Raw genomic sequence first — 22,895 nt, forward strand, 5'->3', positions numbered from 1 at the left:
ATAGCCCACTATTTTTCACTTTACACTAAAATATTTAAATACGATTTAAAATTGTTTTCATTAAATTGTACGTTAGTTTTACATTTAAGAGATAACAAAGACCTATTTTCTGTATTAAACACATCGCCTGCTTCGGTCTGCACATATGCTTTTTGTAAATTAAGTCTTTCTCATGCCACATACATGCGTGTTATCATATGAAATGCAAGTGACACCCAAATTCAAAACAAAAACCTGTTATAAAGCCCTTATATAAAAATTAAAAAAAAATACGCACAATCTTCACTAAGTTCATTGACCAATTTATTGTAATAGTCGACCGTAGGATAGTTTTGTTGTACATAATAAACATACGAATCATAGGACAGTACACCATATTTACTTTTACTCTTAAAATATTCTTTCAACCTCTGGAATATATAAAATAATTGTATATCATGAAAAATTGTATTATATATATATATATATATATATATATATAATGTACTATCTTCGGCCTTCGAAAAAAAATTGTTGAATATCATTTTATTATGTAAAATAATTTCAGCTTTCTGAAAATAATATTGATTTATTTTTTCGATTTACAGAAATAATTGAGTTTGTATTAAAAAAAATGGTTTTTTCCTGTTGCCCAATATTTGAAAATATTTCTTATAACTTTTTTCAGAAAACTAGTTTTGAAGAAAGATAGTTTTACGTAAATTATGCAAATTTTTAATTGGTTTCCTCATTAAAACGCCCAGAATAAAAAAAAAATTTCATAGAAAAATCGAATAACTGAGAAAAACGACAACAATAATCAAAATAGTAGAAATAATTGTGTAAAAATAAGATAAATTTCCGTTTATTTACTTTTATATGAAATTTCACTTCTTTTTTTTTTACTTACTGTTACTCGAAAAAATAAATCAATATTATTTTTAGAAAGTTGACATTTTTTTATATAGGAAAAATATTTTTAGTAATTTTTTTTAAAAGCCGAAGATACTATAAAAAAATTATAAAACATATTACCATTATGTTAATTAAAAAAAAAAAATTAGATGTTACAAAAAATCGTATTATTTCTTAAGTCAAATGCGATCAAAATCACTATAATAGAGTTGATATAAAAAAAAATTATGGTAAAAAAAACTAAACAAGTAATTTAAAAAAACATTATAATATTTTAATAGGTTTTTTGAAAACATGAACTTTTAAACCATTTAATTTATTAAGATTAATAGCATCGTTCATATTAGTCTATTTTAATCAAGTAAGTATTAAAATGTATTCCTTGTTTTAGGCTCATCTTTTTTTTATAAAACCATTTTTTATAAAATTAAAATAAAACATTTAAGATTTTGATACTAACTTGACTCTGACAACTTATTGAAATAGTTTTTAAAATTTTTTTTTTTTTTTGTAGGTAAAGAACATATTTTTAAGATAAGTGAATAAATAATTTTTATTATATTTTTAAAAAAATATATTTATTTAAATGAATAAAAATATGATATTATTTTCATATATTATAAATGTATTATTAAATATTGTATTTTAGGTATAATAATGTATGTATAACCGTATATTGTATACTATCGGTTATATTTCTTTTAAACATGTAATACTAAATTTAAATTTACCTCACTTGGGTTTAAAACATCGCTTTCTTCTATATAGAATTCAGGAGTAAAACCAATTGGATATGGAACGTCATTGTCTACATGACTAATTGCCCAAGTAAATGTTGCCATACCTATACCATCCTTGACTAAAAACAACCATAATACATTATAATCCAATTGATTATATTTATATAACAACATTTTTAAAATTCAGACCACCGGATGCTGGGAAAAACCATATTGTATTTAAGTAGTTTAAGCAAATAAAACTTCGGTGTTGTTTTTTTATGGTTATGAGCGACTAATAATTGTTCTATACAATATCATGATTTTTTTTACAAAGAGACCCAAAGTAAAACAAAAAACAAAACTTAACTAATTTACTAATTTTTAAATCTAACTGTAACTGCATACTTATAAATTAAGATGTACAACTATAAAATTAACTACGAATATAGTAGATAAAATCATAGCCCCACTATTTCAAAAACAATTTTTCACTTTACACTGTGATATTTAAATACGATTTAAAATTTTTTACATTAAATTGTACGATAGCTTTACATTTTAGAGATAACAAAGACCTATTTTTTATATTTAACACACCGCCTGTCTTGGATGCCCATTTTCTTGCAGGTTTTTTTTTATCGTTATGATCGACTAATAATTGTTCTATACACTAACATGATTTTTTTTACAAAGAAACCCAAAGTAAAACTAAACTAGCTGTCTACTTTTTAATCTAACTGTAACTGCATGCTTATAAATGAAGAGTGAAAGTGTTAAACGTTTCAAGTGCCAAAGTACAAAAATTGAACTTTATAATTTGATTTATATTTTATTCATTACCGGAAACACTTTAACATGTTTTTGAGTTTTAAATATGATTGTTTTTTTTATAAATAACTATTTTTTACTTGAAAAATTTACAAAATTGTTTCCGGTAATGAATAAAATACAAATCAAATTATAAAGTACAAATTTTATACTTTGGCACTTGGAACGTTTGACACTTTCACTCTTCAAATAAGGATGTACAACTATAAAATTAACTGCGAATGTAATACATAAAATTATAGCCCACTATTTTTCACTTTACACTAAAATATTTAAATACGATTTAAAATTGTTTACATTAAATTGTACGTTAGTTTTACATTTTAGAGATAACAAATACCTATTTTCTGTATAAACACATCGCCTGCTTCGGTCTGCACATATGCTTTTTGTAAATTAAGTCTTTCTCATGCCACATACATGCGTGATATCATATGAAATGCAAGTAACACCCAAATTCAAAACAAAAACCTGTTATAAAGCCCTTATATAAAATATTAAATAAAATACGCACAATCTTCACTAAGTTCATTGACCAATTTATTGTAATAGTCGAACATAGGATAGTTTTGTTGTACATAATAAACATACGAATCATAGGACAGTACACCATATTTACTTTTACTCTTAAAATATTCTTCCAACTTCTGGAATATATAAAATAATTGTATAAAAACAAAAAACAAAATTCTAAGAAATTAAAACTTTTGATATTAATTTGAGTTTGACGACGTATAAAGATAGTTTTTATAATGAAAAAAAAAATATATAAATATGTTTCATATATTAAAATATGTATTATTAAATATTGTATTATAGGTATATTAATGTATGTAATTGTATTTTGTATACTATCGGTTTTATTTCTTATAAAAATATATTACAAAATTAAAATTTACCTCACTTGGGCTTAGAAGAGCATCACCGTTTAGAATACAGAAAAATACAACCAATAAAATAATCTTGAAATACATGTTGAAAACGCCGAAGTTTTAAAAGAATTCAAAATATAAAGTTAGCCGTAAAAGATACCAAATGATATTCAGTCTTAGAATTAGTCGGTTTTATAGTGATTTTTGTTAGTATAAGCTCCACACAGCAACATAAAATATTTGTTAAAGCAACGATATTGTGGCCATATGTTTATTATTACTTATAATTTTAATATTACTTAACCATGTGTGTAGTATTACTTTTATCTGAATAATGTGTTTTCTAGATTAATGTTTCATTTTGATTTTTAAAATAAAAATTGGGACCTTAATAATTGTATTGGTTTTTTTTTAATTCTAATTTATTATTTTGCCATAGTCAAAGAGTTTATTTAAAAGAAACTCAAAATTTTAATTTTTCTCAAATGGTACTATAATAGGCATTTTTAGTATGTCAGTCAAGAAAAATAATAACTATATTAAACATAATCAATGTGTTCAATATTATTTTTATGGCTTCAATATGACGCATTTTTTTATGAAAAAAACATGTTATTGTGTTTCTGCACTAATCGCAAATATCGAGCAAAAATGTGTTTACAATGCAAACACTTTGTTTGTCTAAAAAATTGAACTATATTGTAATGTGTCATACCCATAAGTAGGGTACACGTGACTATATTCTTACAGATTCAAAATAATCGAATTAAACTTTGTTGTAATTAGTTGTATAGTTTCTGTAAAGAAGCTTGACGAAATATGGAGCTAGGTTCTTGTGGTACATAAGTATAGGAAAAAACACATTATTCAAATAAAAGTTATTCGAATATTATTTTATTTAGATAACAATTTTTCGAATAAAAAGATATTAGACAATTTTTTAAACATATTATTAAATAGTTTGTAAGTCCATATTAAAATAATTATAATTCAAAACAATATTTCGTATTACAAATTAAGTAAAACCTGTACCGGGTGTTGGTTAACTATGGACCAGTCAATAACTTAGAAGATATTAGACTTTTTTTAATTATTTTTTTTTATAATTTTGTAATTATTAGTTGGGACAAATTTAATAAAATTTTTAAGTTCATACGGTTTTAACATAATATAAGGGATGGGGTTATATTTTTCGAAAACATATCAAATTTGTCCCAACTTATAACTATAAAATTATAAAAAAAAAATAATTAAAAAAAGTCTTATATCTTTTAAGTTATTGAATGGTCCATAGTTAACCAATATATACAGTACATTGGTATATACTGGGTAATATTTTTAACGCCATTTTTAGCTCTAGTATAATATGAACTTTCTTAGAATTGGGTGGTCTGAATTATAACGATGTTAGATAATAATTTTTTTGGCGACATGTATAAGTGAATTAATTATTTTTTTCAAACCATGTGTTTATTTTGGGTTAGCAACGAAAAATATTTCAAGTGGTATCAAGGCGTACGCGGAACGAGACATAAAAATGTATCTCGTGGTGTTGCGGACTCGTACGCAAGCTGTTAAAATTTAATATGTAATACCTATGTGAAAACATTTAATAGAGCCTTGCAAACGTTAAGATAATAATTTTTTTAAATAGGTATTACAACAGGCGTTCTTAGTGAGACAACCAATATGTAGAATGCAAAAAAAAAGGTTAGAATAACAAAATGTTAATAAAAAAAATATATGTAAATTAAAGATTAAAGTAAACTTTTTCAACTTTTGAATGCCCCCCCCCTTAAAGTACCAACTAGATAAAATTTGTGATTTACATAGTTGCTGCTCGAAGGAATTGGTTCAGTATTAAAATAGTTATAGTGTATGCAGATAAAAAAAAGCCCACATCATGGTAAAACCAACACCTTCTCTGCTTTGCATCGATGCTAAAACTACGATATAAAATGTTTGTATAGTTCGTACGTCATTTGGAGGTGTTGTACTGAACTGTTATCATAGCAATACAAAAAAAAAAGTTAAAATAACATTTCGTTATTCTAAAAAATATGAAAACTATAGATATATTGTTATGTGTCATACCCGTAGGTAGGTTATACGTGATTAATATTAAAAATTATAAATAATCGACCGCAATTTTGTTGTTAAGGTTCTCTAAAAGTCATCTGCAATTAAAAATTTAACGTTTACCGAATTAAATCCAACCCAAAAGTGTTTTTATGACGTTAGGTTTGGTTAAATTTGGCGACACACAAGTTGATAATTTTATCATGTACCATTCAACAGTTTATTTTAGATACAAACAAAATTATAATTTTCCAATCACATGCGTGTCACATTGGAAAATCTCAGTGAGACAACCACTAAATATTAGAAGTAATAATGTAAAACATATATAAAATCGAGACTATTCCGATTGTTCTCAACGATTAGTTTTATTGGGTGTTCAAAGCGATGCGTATTTTTTTATAAAGAAATACGCGTTGTTGTGATTTTGATTTTATAGTACAAATATGAAGCAAATTGAAAATATTGTTAAATGTATAGTGTTATTATATTGCATATAATAGTGCTACGCCTCTATAGTCGGTTAACATAAATTAAAACGCTCATTTTCCAAACGCTTATTGATACCAAAAAGTCAATCTGTCTGAATGACAGTAGATTTAAAAAATGTATTAGCTGAGACAGGTAATGAGTACTCGACAAGTCTTTTTCAAAATAAGACACTATATTTGATAATTACTATTGAACTCTTTATTTAAACCAATTATTCAACAATGTTTCTGTTACAAACTAATAGAGAACTAGAATTTTAATGTTAAAACACACGGTACGGTACAACATAAATCTGCAAGATTAAATAATTCAACAAAATCATTTAAACAATATTTAATAATCTATTATTTTTGATTTTTATCAAAATAATGCCCATCAAAATTTTTATCCATCGCTTTGGACTTCTCGATAAGTTCTGCAAGATGTCTTGAACCAGAAGTGATATTAGGAGTGTAACCTTGTGGATATTTAACTTCACTGTCTACTGTACTAATTGCCCAAATAAATTCTTCCTTACTGATACCATGCTTGTCTAGAAACAACCATAATACATTATAATCCTATTTATTATATATTTTATAAAACAACATTTTTATAAATCAGCCACCAGATGCTAGGAAAAATCATATTGTAATAAAGTATTTTTAAATAATTGATTTAATTTAAGGTACATACAAGTGAAACGTTGGTGTTGTTTTTTCTATGGTGACGATCGACTAATAGTTGTTTAATACGCTGACATGATTTTTGACAAAGGAACTCAAAGTAAAACAAAACGTTTTACTAACTAACTGATTTTTAGTCTAACTATAACTACATACTTATGAATTAATAAATAAATGAACTATACAATTGACTAAAAATATAGTCGATAAAATTATAGCCCCACTATTTATTTCATAAACTATTTTTCTCTTTATAATTAGATATTTAAATACAATATTAGATTTTTTACATTAAATATTACGTTAGGTTTACATTTTAATGTTAACAAAGATCTATTTTCTATATTCAACACATTTAAAATGTAAGTAACACCCAAATTAAAAACAAAATCCTATAATAAAGCCCTTATGTAAAAATGTAAATAAAATACGCACAGCGTTCACCAATTTCATTGACCAATTTATTGTAATGTTCTGGTAAATTATAGTTTTGTCGTACATACGATACGTACGCATCATAGGGCAGTACATTTTTTTTATTTTCTCTATTAAAATATCCTTCCAACGTCTGGAATACATAAAATAATTGTATATCATAATAAATTGCATTGTATACATAAATATAATATGTAGTATCTTCGGCCTCATAATAATTTTATTATGTAAAATAATCTCGTCTTTCAAGAGCAAAAAGTCATTAAACTTGAGTTTGTATTCTAAAATATTGATTTATACTAGGTATATTAATATATGTAATCATGTATTGTATACCATCGGTTATGTTTCTTAAAAAAATGTATTAAAAAATATAAATTTACCTGTAATGGGCCTACGGAATCACCGTATTGAATACAGAAAAAAAAGACAACCAATAAAATACACTTGCAATACATGCTGAAAACGCCGAAGCTGTACAAGAATTCAAAATGTGAATTTAACCGTAAGAGATACTAAATGATACTCCGTCTCGGCATTAGTCGGTTTTAAAATGATTTTTGTTAGTTTAAGCTTTACATGGCAAAAAAAATATCTGTTAAAGCAGCCATATTGTGGACTTTGTAAACATAAATTTTTATGTCATTATCTTAGTCTTACACTCCGTACCAATACGCTGCGTATGTTTGCTTTGTGTACTTAAATTCAAATTTTCGATTCGGAAAATAATATTTTACTATAATTTTTGTTTTATTTTAAGCATGCAGTGCTATATATGTTAGCAAAAAAACAAAATATGTTTTAATGATTCATATTATTTATTATTTAAAAAAGAAACACTACAATATAAAATGTTTGTATAGTAAGTTATTCTGAATTATTATCGTAGCCAAAAATCCAATACTGTGTATTTAATCAGTGGTCCTATAATACCGTCAAAAATATGATATTAAGGTCGCGGTTACTGGAAGCCGAACTCTTTGCCCATTTTGAAGGGGAATGGATGTAATTTATTTGTCTTTTGGCATTTCAAAATATATTTAGTGTACGATTTTGGATCTTTAAGATATAGTCACATAAAAAAATTTAACACCTGGTAAAAGTCAATATGAACCTACACACAAAACAAAATATCTCTTAAAACCTAAACATTTTTAAGCCATTGTATTTTTGTTATAAATTTTAAGCTATTATTCTAAAAGATTGTTTTTTACTAACGTACTCAAACATTTTGTAAAACGTGTATGTTAAGCAAAATGATGAGAAGTCCTAAGTTGAAAAAAACTAAAAATATGTCATCACTCTGTAATAAAATGGGCATTGGTAAAATTAAAAGTTAAGTCTATTCCTAGAGAAGGTAGGCGTAAGCATATCTATGCTTACGCCTACCTTAGTAAAATGGTATAGATATACCATTTTACTAATCCCGCTTTACTTTACAGGAAGTTGACATTCTGTTTGTTTTTTTAACCACAATTTTAGGACTTGCCACCATTTTGCCTAGCATTGAAGGTATAAAAAATGTTTATGTATATTGAGAAAATCAAATCTTTTACAACTACAGCCTAAATTTTTTTTTTTATAAATACAATATTTCTTAGCCTCGATGCGTTCTTAAATATTTATTCGGCAAAAAAGTTCACCCATTTCCCTTCGAAATCGAGAAAAGCAATCAAAAAATTATGAGTATTTGATGAGTCAACGAAAATTCTATGAATATAATATAATAACCAGTTTAAACAGGTAAGATGCCGGCCTTTTAATTCAAGGCGGTCGGTCTAGTCATCCGAGATTACTAATGATTTTGGCTAACCGGTGATATGCTCATTCAGAATATTTGATTACAATGTTTCAATTACAAACTGTTTACCCTTGGCTTACAAGATTGGCACGCATCGTTTTTAATTTATATACTCTATATTATTTTTGATACACAACAATATTATCATAACAAACAGACTCAATATGAAACACTTTAATAGAAGCCAACATTCGAATATGACCTTGAGATAATAAATACCTCACTCTGCACAATAAATATTAAAATACAAAATGACGAGGATACTTATTTGAAAGTCGAAATACAGCGAGTGTTACAGAAATGATCGCTGCAAGTGCCTACCCTTTCTTAAAATAGCCTCAACCCTAAATTTCATTAATCCCACTTTTTTCGACTGGAAGTTGACGTTTCATTTGTTTTTTTTAACCACAATTTTAGGGTTAAGAAACATTTTACCTAACATGGATGGTATAAAAAAATGTTTGTGAAAAACAATTTTTTAGTAGAATTATAGCTTAAACATTATATCGAAAATACAATGGCTTTAAAATGTTTAAGTTTTGATTAATATTTTGTTTGCGTGGATTCATAATGACTTTCACCACATGCCAATTTTTTTTCATGTGACTATATTTTGTACAGATCCAAAAAATACTTACATTTACATTCAAAAAGGCAAGGATTTCGACTTGAAAAATACGAAACTTTACTATTTTTTTGTTATAAGCTATAGTTTTGCTTCGATTAAAGAATTTAAAGAAAAAACTTACCATATAGGTCCGTTCGATACAAGTACGCGGGGGAATAAGTACTCGTTTGTTCTGGTGGACAGCTTGACGAAATACACTACACTGTTTCCATGCTAGGTTAAACAAAAGCAAGACTTAAGAGGAGCATGGCGTGAGTTTTGACTAAAACATCCGAGGAGGGAGATACTGCAGATAAAGCTACGGTAGATATGAGAATAGCAGGAGAAGACATGGAAAAGGAGCGGTCGCCGGAGTCAGGTACAAAGGTATTGCAACAAAGTGCGGCCGAGTCGCCTATCAACGCCATAAAGCCTTAGAGGGCCCGTAGACCCCAGATATGCAACGAGGGTTATTATGTAACGCTGCCTAAGCGAAAATAAAGGAACTTAAGGTATTTACGAACCGCTGTAATCGATAGCAGAACGTGCTTATTTATTCTTACTTTTTTTAGTGTTATTATTATTATCAAGTCGGGGTTATGATGGTATGTGTCAGAGGTTATGCACTTTGTTGTTTTTATTTGAACTAATATTGTAATTATGTTTCTGTTTGTTTGTTTGTATGTGGTCAAAACTGCATACGTGAACCCGCATTAATACTAGAACTGTTAGATGGCCGAATGATATCAACAATGTTCCGACGGTTATCAGACAACATTGTAGAAGAGCAGTGAGTCGATTGTTGTAGCCAAGCTTTGTGCGCCCATCAAATATATTACCAAACAAAATCATGTTTCCAACTAAAAATTAATTTTAATTTTATAAAAAAAAAAAATATGAAGACAATTGATTTATTATGTTAGGTAACAAATACTGGACAATACCTTTTCAAAATAAGACGCTGCGTTTTATTATTATTATTGAACTCTTTATTTAAACAGATTATTTAACAATGTGTTTCTTTTACAAACTAAAAGAGAAATATAATTTTAATGTTAAATCACACGGTTCGGTACAAAGAAATTCAACCGGAATAAATAAAAACGAAATCATTAAAACAATATCTATTAATCTAATATTTTCTGTGTTATATAATAATAATAACATACATGGTTATATATTAATTAATAATATCAGCATATCATTCTTAAAGTCCCCTTTATCCATCTTATCCACCTCGTCCATCTTGTTGAGGACTTGTCGAGAATTTTTGTATGTTGACTAGGAGGGTCGGAAATGTCAATAGTATGCATTGCTTCTGCATGTTGACTAGGAGGGTCGTAAATGTCAATATTATGAATTGCATGCATAAAATCTTCATTTAACATACCCATCACGTCTATAAACAACCAAAATACATTATAATCCCATTGATTATATTTTATGAAACAAAATGTTTATAATTTAGACCACCAGATTCTAGGAAAACCCATAATAGTACGTTGGGTTTACATTTTAAAGATAACAAAGACCTATTTTCTAAATCAAACACATCGCCTTTTTCGGTCTGCACATAAGCTGTTTGTAAATGGATTTTTGCCCATGCTGTGGATACGTACGAGCTACTATTAAAAATGTAAGTATCGCCCAATAAAAAAAGAAAAATGTAATACATTTTTTTTTCTAAAAATTAAAATAAATACGAACTATTGACTTCAATCTTGTTGACCATGTCCTGGTAATCTTGGGTGACACCATAGTTATCTTGTACAAACGATTTAAACGCACTAATGGGCATTACACCATTTTCATTATTTTTTTCAAAAAAATTGTTCCACTTCTGGAATACATAAAATAATTATGTATAATATCAAATTGCTTATATATATAAGTCAAATCGCCTTATATGCTTTTTTGATGGCTACTATGATAGAGGATACTATGAAAAAATTATTATTATTTTTTTTTTAATTAAAACAATTATTTTTAAATTTCTTCATTGTCGAATTTTTATCAAAAATTCAATATGTCTTAGAATTCTTCAAAATTTATAAAAAACGGTTTAAAAAAATTGTTAACATATGAAAACTATCGACGTACAAAATGAAATGAATTTCAATCCTTAGTTATTACTCTTAATTTGATAAAACAAAATTTATAACTCCTATTGAAAATTGTTTTTAAAAGTAAAAAAAACCTATTATCAATTGAGAACAAAACCACTATAGTAGCGTTGATGTGTAAAAACTAATTATGGTCATTAAAATTAAAAAAGAAAAAATCATTAATATAGGATTTTTTTTACTTTAAAATTAAGATTTATACAACCGAAAAAAATTATAAAAAATTTTACTATAGCGACCTATAAAAATGGTTTTTATAGTCTTAAAAAGTAAAAATATATGTTTTGGAGCCAATGAATATTTTTGCAAGATAAGGACAATAAATATTACATTAAGAACAATAATATTTATTAAAATGAAAAAAAAAAAATTATCATGAATATATTTTGTATATTTAATATATTATAAATGTATTATTAAATATTTTATTATAGGTATCTTATTGTTTGTATTTGTGTATTGTATACTATTAGCTATATTTTTATAAAAATGTATTAAAAAACTAAAATTTACCTCTATTTTATTTTGAGCATCACTGTTTTGAACACAGAAAAATACAACCAATAAAATACACTTGCAATACATGTTGAGAAGTTATACAAGAATTCAAAATGTGAACTTAACCGTAAGAAATATCAAATAATACTCTTCCTCAGCACTAGTCGGTTTTATAATGATTTTTGTTAGTATAAGCTGTACATGGCAAAACAAATCTGTTAAAGCAGCCGTATTTGTGCCACTGTAAACATAATTTTTTAGGTAATTTTTGTGCGTCATTTGGAGGTGTTGTTCTGAACTATTATCGTAGCGCCTAAAATCCAATACTGTGTATTTGATCAGAGGTTCTATAATATTGGCAAAGATATGTTAATTTTGAATGGAATTCTTTTTTGGGACACTTTGTATAATACGGGTGTATCAAAAAGAATGGTGGGGTTTCAAACGGCTGTAGGCTGTGAAGTATTGGACCTATAGTACTCTGGTAGGACTGAAATGAAAGAGGGAGTTGTCAAGTTTCGAATGACCGCCACTAGATGTCTCTGACACTAGATGTTTCATAGTCGTAACTGAATTACGCTTTGCAAACTCAATCACTTCTCTTATGAGAACGCTATCTTAATAAACTAAACAATGAAGGCTGGCGACACAAACGGGAACGTGAAAAGACGTCTAGTGGCAATCATTCGAAACTTGACAACTCCTTTTTTCATTCAAGCCCTACCAGAACGCTGTAGATCCAATACTTCACAACCCACAGTCGTTTGAAATCCCACCATTCTTTATGATACACCCTGTATACTCAAACATTCTTTATGTCATATATGTTATGCGAAATGGTGGTATGTCCTAAAATTGAAGAAAAAACAAACAAATGTTATCACCCTGTAATGAAATGGGGCATTGGTAAAATTAATAGTTGAAGCTTTTTCTGGAAAGGGTAGGAATTTCTTGATGAGAAATCAGTTTAATACCAAAAAAGTTTTCTTTAAAATAACAACCATTAAGAATAGTATACTATATGCTCAGAGTGAAGCATTTTTTTTTTAGGTAAAGAGACATTTTATTGTATTTTGTACTATTTGATGATATTTTATATAATTATTACATTTTTTAGTGTTACTATTACAAGATCAACGTGACCTACATTTTTATGAAGAAAATAAATAACTGTGTTTTTTTACTATTTAAAAATAATAATAAAAAATATGTTTTAGAACGAAAAGTGTTTTGTTTTTAATTATTAAATCTATTGATGTATTTTAGTATTGGTCATACCCGTAAAAAGGCTACGAATATTACTGCCGATTCTAAATAGCTAATAGATTACAATTTTGATATGAAGATTTCTATAAATGTTATACAAATTACATTTTTGTTTTTTGATAGCAAATTTTTAAATACATGCAAGAAGTACATACAAGAAGTTCATGTGATGAAACCTTACATATTGTGGGTATGCGTATGCTTGCTTTTAGTATATTAAAAACAGGTTTTACATTCAATTTAATTGCACTAGTGTAAATTTGGCGATACCAGGTGATCATTTTATCGGGAACCACTCAATATCTCATTGAGTTTAACTGATAGTTACATTTTTTTTTATAGTGGTCTTATATAATGTGATCTCAATTTTCCACAAATTTTTATGTTCCTACCTCCCTCCCTAACTAATAATTTTTGTGTCAACTTTTTAAACTTAAATGGCAACGCATACATTTCGTTAACTTTTTAAATTGAGAATAATGTTCTAAACATTTTGTCTGGTCCATAACCGGTTTTAGATTACTATTTTTCAAGTTCCAATAGTTTAGGACAGGATGAAAGGTGCAGTGTGCTCAATATAAAATGATTACCCTGTATGTATGAAGATACTGGGTGTTATTATCAATACCGAAGTAACTTACAAAGATGAATATCTATTTACATTTTTATGGTTAAGCCATGGTTCTTAAACCTTAGTTATCGACTAACATCCAAGCGTTATTTTTGAGATTGATTTAACAAGATTGGTTATGATAATAATTCTTAAAGAACTATACACCTTCTAGTCCCATTGTTCTGCATCTTGTAATTGGTATTCTTTCTTTATTTTCAATTTATTATATAACTTTATAAATGAATTAACTTTTCATTTTATTATTATTATTTAACCTTGTTTAAACCACTAAAATGATATATTTTTTTTAAAGCACAAAAATGATTTATTTTTGTTAAAATTGATCATTTTAATTTAGTTATAAAGTTGATATAACTATTTCTTATTTCTGAATTCTAGCTGTGCGAGGTGACTCCCTTATACAGACTACTTATACTAAGTATTATTTAAAAATAAATAAAAAACAATATATTTGGTGTTAAATAACCTAATAATTTATCTTAGAGAAAAGTGTACTCGACAATTGGTTTTGTTGTGATTTTGTTATGTATATTGTTCTTATGTCACTATTTAGATTACTACCTATATAGCCGTGTAACAAAAATTGAAACGTTTACCAAACGCTAAATTATACCTGAAAGTCAACCTGTCTAAATGACAGTAGATTTAAAAAAATGTTTTAGCTGAGGAGTACTCAAACATATATTTTTAAAATAAGACACTTCGTTTGATAATTATTATTGAACTCTTTATTTAAACCGATTATTTAACAATGTTTCTGTTACAAATCAAAGGAATGATAATATAATTTTAATACTAAAACACACGGTCGGTACAACAAAATTCTGCCGGGATAAATAAAACAAAATCATTAAAACTAAATGTATGAATCTAATATTTTCTGTGCTATATTTTAATAATAACATACATGGTTATATATTAATTAATTATATCAGCATATCATTCTTTAAATCCCTTTTCTCCATTGTCAAGGACTTGTCGAGGATTTCTGCATGTTGACTATCAGAGTCGGAAGTGTCAATAGTAAGAATTGCTTCTGCATGTTGACTAGGAGGGTCGTAATCACCATTATTCCATGCCAGAGGCTTGTTGAGACTTATTGCTTGTGAACTTCGCCTAGTAGGGTCGTAAGGAGCCAAACCAACTGGACATTGGATAGATTTGTCAACTGTACTAATTGCCCAAATAAATATGTTTTTAATGATACCATTCTTGACTAGAAACAATCATAATACATTATAATCTTATTGATTATATTTTATGAAACAACATTTTTATAATTCAGACCACCAGATTCTAGGAAAAACAAAATTGTGGGTGTTAAAGTAGATTAAAATAATTGATTTCATTTTAAGTGCATAGAAGTGAAACGTCGGTGTTGTTTTTTTATCGTTATGATGATCGACTAATAGTTGATCTAAACACTAACATGATTTTTTTTACAAAGAAACCCAAAGTAAAACAAAACGTAACTAACTAACTACTTTTTAATCTAAATGTACCTAGCTGCATACGTATGAATTAAGATGTACAACTATAAAATTGACTACGAATGTAGTAGATAAAATTATGGCCCCACAGTTTCATAAAATATTTTTTACTTTACACTTAGGTATATATTTTGTAAAAATTAAAATAAAATACGCACAATAGTCTTTATTCTTGATGAATATTTCCTCGTATTCGTTGGTGATCGTATAATAGTGTTTTTGTACAAAATATTCTAACTTCATAAAGGGCATTACACCATTTTCACTATTGTCTTTAAAAAATGTATCCAACTTCTGAAGTACATAAATTATTTGTATATCATAACAAATTGTATTATATTATGGGTCTAAAAAAAAATACATTTTTTTTTCATGGCTGGTGATACTATGAAAAATGATAAAAATTATTATTATTATATTTTTAGTTAAAACATTTTTTTTAGATTTCTACAGTGTCGAATTTTTATCGCAAATTCAATATTTTTTAGAATTTTTCCCTCTTTATAAAAAAAATTATCGTTATGCAAAATTGAAAGAATTCTCTACTTAATTACTCCTAATTTTAATAAAAAAACGAATTGCGAACAAAATCACTATAGTAGTGTTGATATATAAAAACAAATTATGGTCGTAAAAACTTAGGTATCTTATTGTATGAAATTGTGTTTTGTATACTATCAGTTATATTTTTTACTAAGATGTATTACAAAATTAAAATTTACCTCCATTTTAATGTGAGCATCGCCGTTTTTAATACAGAAAAATACAACCAATAAAATAATCTTGAAATACATGTTGAAAACGCCGAAGTTTTAAAAGAATTCAAAATATAAAGTTAGCCGTAAAAGATACCAAATGATATTCAGTCATAGAATTAGTCGGTTTTATAGTGATTTTTGTTAGTATAAGCTCCACACAGCAACATAAAGTATTTGTTAAAGAAGGGTACGCGTGACTATATTCTTACAGATTCAAAATAATCGAATTAAACTTTGTTGTAATTAGTTGTATAGTTTTACATAATAAAATAATAGAAATAAATATCATTTTCGTTGTGTAAACATTTTAACCGTTTGCCATTTGGCCTAGATATATTGCTTAGTTTCATAATAATAAAAATAATACTATTTTTCCCTTGCTCCTACTACATTAATATGTAATTGTATATATTGTACATAATAAAGTTACATAATGTAATATGTACATATAATTCTATATTGTACGCTATCAATTATAATTTGTTAAAAAGATGTATTATACAGTTGAAATTTACCTCCATTGGGTTTGCAGGATCGCCGAATTGAATACTGACAAAAAGTACAACCAATAAAATACATTTGCAATACATGTTGAAAACGCCGAAGTTATGCAAGAATTTTAAATGTGAATTTAACCGTAAGAAATATCAAATGATACTCTGCCTCTGCACTAGTCGGTTTTATGATGATTTTTGTTAGTATAAGCTCTACATGGCCAAAAAAAATATTTGTTTAAGCAGCCGTATTAGTGCCACTGTAAACATATTTTTTTACGTCATTTTTGTACGTCATTTGGAGGTTCTTTTCTGAATTATTATCGTAGCGCCTAAAATCCAATACTGTTTATTTGATCAGGGGTCCTATCATATTGTCAAACATATAATATTAAGGTAACAGGAAGTCAAACTCTTTGCCATATTTTGAATGAGAATGGATGTAATTTTTTATCTTTTGACATTTCAAATACATTTAGTGTACGATTTTGGATCCATAAAATATTGTCACATAAACAAATTTAACATCTGGTAAAAGTCATCATGAATCTACGCACAAAAACAAAATACCTTTAAAAACCTTTTTAGACCATTGTATTTTTGATATTAATTTTACGCTATTAGCCTAAAAAAATTATTTTCTCAACATGCTCAAACATTTCTATATCATATATTTTATGGGAAATGGTGGTAACTAATTATTTTTATTACCTTTGAAATTTAATTGGAAACGTTTACATTTTTTATTAAGAATGTTTTACTAAAAATGTTGACTGGTCGATAACGAGTTTTGGATAGCTATTTTTAAAATTATAAAAGTGTAAAAGTTCGGACGGTAGGGGAAGTGCGCGCTGGTAAAAATATAAAAAATGATACGTTACTATTTGAGTTTCAAAAAATGCTATCAAAAAAACTAGTTTAGGGAGGGTAGAAACATAATTTTTGTGGAGAATTATGATCGCATTACATAAAAACACTATAAAACAAAATTAATTATTAATAAAACCCATTGCTATATTGAGTGGCCCATGAAAAAAGAATCATTAACGCTATTATTAGTAGTTTTTAAAAAAAATTTACTATTATCTAAAAATGTATTTATAAAATAAACAGAATTTTTATTTTCTAAAAGCATGTTACAATAGGTAATCATAATGAGATAACTAATACCATTTCTTAATTATAAATCTGTTTAATACAAAAAAAAAAACTTACATTTCTGTAAAATAATAACTATTGAGAATAATAGTAACTCAATACACTCAAAGTGACGCATTTTTTTATTTTATGGAGAGAGACATGTTATTGTGTTATTTTTGAACTATTTAAAAAAAAGATGTTTTCAATGAAAAACATTTAGTTTTCTTAATACCATTGAAAAGTATAAAGCAAAAATATGCATTATTAAGGTTTCTCTAAATGTTATTTGCAATTATAAAATTTAGAGATTAACGTTTACCGAACTAAATCCTACCCAAAAGTATTACATGACATTAAGTTGAAGAAGTTACAACTATAAGAACTCATTAAAATCGAGAAATACTAACTATATAATAACAAACATGTACCTATTTTAAACACAAATACTAATTTAAATTAGAATATTTTAACCAGATTTTAAACGTTAAAATGGGAACGCCCTTATATTCATAGTAGTTATAAAATTCTAATTGTTATAACTATTCCTTTATAATCTAAAAACTTTTTTAAATATCGAACAAAAACGCTAACAAGGCTTGGGCTTAATATTTTTAGCGGATTCCAATTTACGTTCTAAAACTATTGAAATTGTTTTTATTATGCCGTGGTTTTATTTAATCATTAACTTAACTACATCCAAACGTTATTTTTGACAGTGATTTGATCACATAATCATAATAAAACTAAAATAAGATCCACTAACCCTCCGATCTCACCATGATTCATCGTAACATTATTTTTTTAAACCACTATTACTAAAATAGTAAAAAAAATATTATCCATTAAACATTTTATACATAGAAAAAAATTGAAATTTTCTAAGGATATATTACACCGGGCAATCTTAATGAAACAACCAGCTGTAAAACACAAGCAGATATATTTACATTTTTGAAAAATAATAATAATTAAGAATATTATAAATCATACCGTAATATTAAAGTCTAAAACCTAGACGGAAGCAATTCCCGAGTGGGGCTATTGCATTTACAACTTTCTCAAACAAATATCTGGTGGAATTCAGTTCTATAAGCTATTAATATCATAATATGACGTATTGGGTTTTAACAGTATGTGTATAGTATCTCTTTTCAGTCAGCGCCGCGTTTAACGAGGGGGAGGGAGCAAGAAGAGGCAATTGCCCCGGATGACAAATTGTATGGTGATTGGGAATGGAAGGCGGTAATTTTTTAGGAGCCATTATAGGACCAAAAAACAAAGTATATACAAATATTAATCATTTTTTTACTATTACAAATTCTGGGAATGTAATTGATTATATTATACCAATTTTTAAAAAATTGGTATAATATAATTTAATATAATTTTTCAAAAATTAACCCATGTATTTACTACTAAATGATGAACTAGAAAAATGATTTAAGGTCATCTTTATCCAACGAAAAAATGACATCTCTATCGATTTTAAGTACTGAAGACGAATTACGCAAATCCATTCGTCTGATATTATACAAAAAAATTGCCGTTATAAAATCAAGTAAAAAGAGTATTTAAAATATTAACACCATGTTTTTATTAAATATTACTATTATAATATTAATGTATTTCGATAAACTATTGTTATATTTTATAATAGCAATTAATAAACTCATAAGTGTAGTTTATGAATTATAAGCCGATAAATATATTTTTTTCTTCCCAAGACTTTGCTTAACCAAAATTATTTTATTGTTATTTTGATTAAATTTTTAGGGGTGAAAAATTCATTTTGTCCAGGGGTGGCAATATAGTTAAATGTTTACAACCCTGGTCAGGATCTATGTTATTGTTCAATGTACAAAGCATAAAACATAATAATATAATAATGTGTAATAATTCAAGTCCACAGACGGTCGCGGCTAATATTCCAAAGGTCACGGCTGCAAATCCCGACCCAGGCCTAATGCGCTGTCTCCTCAACCGGTTAACTATAGGGTTTAAGAAAAATAATGTTGTATGTTTCTTTGTGATTTTCGTTGTTATAATAAATAATATAAGCTCATATTTCGAAATCGATTATTTATTCTTATTCTGTGGCCGGGGAAACGCCAGCCGAGCCAATGTTTGTAGAGTGGGTGCAAAGGTTCCAACGCATAGGCACTAGTGATTTAATATATTTACTAGGAGGCGACCATAATGTACAAATACGGTTTGGTGAAACGGTGGAATTCCACCAAGGTCGCTAAGCCTGTATGCTAAGTAAACACTAGCTCGATCTCATTGTTTCAACGGTAGGCACATAATATTATTATTATAATATTTTACCATTATTATTAATTACATTTCAATATTAGATTGTAAATTGGAATCCGCTAAAAATATTAAGCCCAAGCCTGATTACCTACCTTTGAGTTAAAATCAATAAGGAATAATTAAAAAAATTAGAGTTATAATAAAGTAGGAAGAATATTTCTTGAATATATTTATATTGCCCACCAAGTACAGCATATCAATAGTTTTCTTATTTTCGTTGTAAACCATATTTTTGTATTTTCAGCACAGAAACACAATAACATGTTTTTTTTCATAATAAAATGGGTCACATTGGGCCTACAATATATTATTTTCAACAGTTATTATTTTTTAGAAATTTAAAAGTGTTTTTGGTATTCTACAGATTTATATTGGTTGTCAAAGAATGCTTGTTGTAATATTTCTTTAGAAAATAAAAATCTTTAAAAAATCTTAAGATCTTGGAAATTAAATAAATTATAAATTTAAAACTACTAATACTATATAAGAGGTCCCCATTTTGATTTTCATTCGATTAAAAATAAAAAGCCTAGTATTATAATACTAGTATAAGTAGTAAATATTTTTATAATGTAGGGCTGCATATAACTTTGTTATGTGTCAAGTCTATTAGACCAGATATCTTAGCTAAATGGTACTTGAAACTACTTCGTGTTATACGTTTTTGGTAAATAGTCATAATATAGCTTCTAAATTTTTATGGAATATTCATGCCCTAAAGGTATTGGAAACTATTAATAACTTTCACTTGTTCCAGCTTACTTTTTTGATTAAAGTCTTTCAATTCGACTGTACGTAGGTTGAGGCCATAACATCTCCTCGTTTTAAATCTGAGGTAAAATATTGTTTTTTCTTAGTAAGGAAAAGCAAACCTTTATTATTTATAGGACTTACAATAGATATGCCTACTCTTTTTAAAAATAGCCTTCACCGTGTAATATTAATTAAATCTTTTCACCTTTTCTTTACAGGAAGTTGACAGTTTTTTATTTTAACCTCAATTGTACTTATTACCATTTTGCCTAAAATGGATGGTATGAAAAATGTTTAGGTATGTTTAATAAGAAAAACCAATCTTTTAGAATTATTATAGCCTAAACTGTTTACCCATGGCACGCATCGTTTTTAATTTATATACTCTACATTATTTTTGATACACACAATACTATCATAATTGACTGCATGCGAAACACTTTACTAGGAGCCAACATTCGAATATGACATTGATATAATAAGTACCGCACTCTGTACAATACACATTAAAAACAGGACGGCGATGATACTTGTACAAAAATCGCAATACCTTACTTCATATTGTACCCGGTATCTATTGTGCCTGTTTATGCCCTACTATGCTTAGATTATGTTGATAAATACTGTTATGGTATAAACTGAGCTAGTTTTTTAATGGTCCTATTCTATACTTTTTTTGTAGCTAGTTAATTTTTACTGTACATGATTTATAACGACAACGTAGTATTCTTTTATTTTGCATTGTAAAAATTAAAAAGCGACAAATTTTAATTTATTATTATAGTACTATAAAATGAGATATTTTAGTTAAACGTATAACTTTATATTCATACAAATTACATTGTTCTCACTAAAATCAACCTAATACATAAACATTTTGAAATTTTTGCAAAAGTACCTAAGAACCATTTGCAAACGATTTCCGATCTAAAAGTGGTGCTACATGAGTAAATCGGTCAACAGGAAAAAAGTTATCGTGTCTACAGGCACAAAAAAAAATCATTAAACCAATACATATTAGCAGGGAAGCTACCGCATCGAAGCTAAAAGACATTACACATTAAACATTTATAATAGTCAAATCATTTATTGTGTACAATAATAATGACAGTAAAACATCAACAATAAAAAATCATTAATTTTTATACATTTTATTTGTACGCAAAAAAAAAAATATACTAAGGTTTAAAATATTTTAAACAATTCTAACAACAAAGGTTATCATATGTAATGTGTATAAGCATATATTTTGTCGAGTTAATATTTCAAATAAATCATACTATCCAAATCACGCATTATCATAAGATTAAATATAAGGTTCTGTTTACAAAATATTATTAAAAAATGATATTAATGATTTTGATTTCTGGTTTTTTTTTTAATAACAGTTGGTTCGTTCGTCTTAATATTTTGTCATCTACAAATTTATGGTATGAATGAAACAGTTCATATTTGTAAGAATCAAAAGAATATCTCTCTCTAATCATATTAATAATATTTTGTACATAATATTTTATTGAATTGCAATTTTTGAGAGCACCGAAAAATATTTCAGTAGTCATAAAAGCATTTTTAGCCAATTTTCCGAAAGTTAGCTTACAATTTAAAGAAGATACGCCCAAAGAAGTTGAAATAGAATTATGATAATATTCAATTTTTTTCATTATTGTAATGTAATTTTCCTTTTTTAGGGTCGTAAAATGTTTAAAATAATTTCCAAGTTCACCAAAGAAAGCGTCATCCTTTAAATTCAATAATTGTATTAATAAAGTTATGTTATCATCCAATTCCTGGTAGCACATTTCATCAACTGATCTATTTGGTTGATCGATGTAAAAACAAATTACTCTTAGTAAAGAAATTATTAGTAGATCTACTGTGATACTCTTATATTTTCCTTTATATACTAGAGTGTTCAACTCTTGACCGTACAAAAAAGTATTTACGTGAGCCGACATTGTTCTCTGAAACGTATTCCAGTCCTCTTTTCCAAGAAAATATTTAATAAAATCTTTAATTTCTCTTCTTACG

General features: G+C 26.9%; 1 protein-coding gene and 2 long non-coding RNA genes across 3 annotated transcripts in view; all 3 read right to left on the minus strand.

Moving 5' to 3' along the window:
* The window catches only part of LOC126845637 (uncharacterized), a 42,283-nt gene extending 25,463 nt beyond the window's left edge, over window positions 1-16,820 (minus strand). The window contains exon 1 of the mRNA XM_050584421.1: window positions 16,680-16,820. Within this exon, the coding sequence (XP_050440378.1) occupies window positions 16,680-16,754 (75 nt within the window). The 5' untranslated portion in view covers window positions 16,755-16,820. The remainder of the gene's footprint in view (window positions 1-16,679) is intronic.
* On the minus strand, window positions 6,109-7,540 carry LOC126845638 (uncharacterized). The gene is made up of 3 exons (XR_007686806.1): window positions 7,371-7,540; window positions 6,988-7,120; window positions 6,109-6,419 (listed from the first exon to the last, which is right to left on the minus strand). It is a non-coding gene; the product is annotated as an uncharacterized LOC126845638 (long non-coding RNA).
* Window positions 10,490-12,136, minus strand: LOC126845640 (uncharacterized). The gene is made up of 3 exons (XR_007686808.1): window positions 12,032-12,136; window positions 11,103-11,235; window positions 10,490-10,794 (listed from the first exon to the last, which is right to left on the minus strand). It is a non-coding gene; the product is annotated as an uncharacterized LOC126845640 (long non-coding RNA).
* Window positions 16,821-22,895: the final 6,075 nt, after the last annotated feature.

This window comes from Adelges cooleyi, unplaced genomic scaffold (genome assembly GCF_023614345.1).
Source record: "Adelges cooleyi isolate 19-005CV unplaced genomic scaffold, UGA_ACOO_1.1 ACOO_flye_CR_arks_rails_tigmint_CR_PRNA_8, whole genome shotgun sequence".
Taxonomy (NCBI): Eukaryota; Metazoa; Arthropoda; class Insecta; order Hemiptera; family Adelgidae; genus Adelges; species Adelges cooleyi.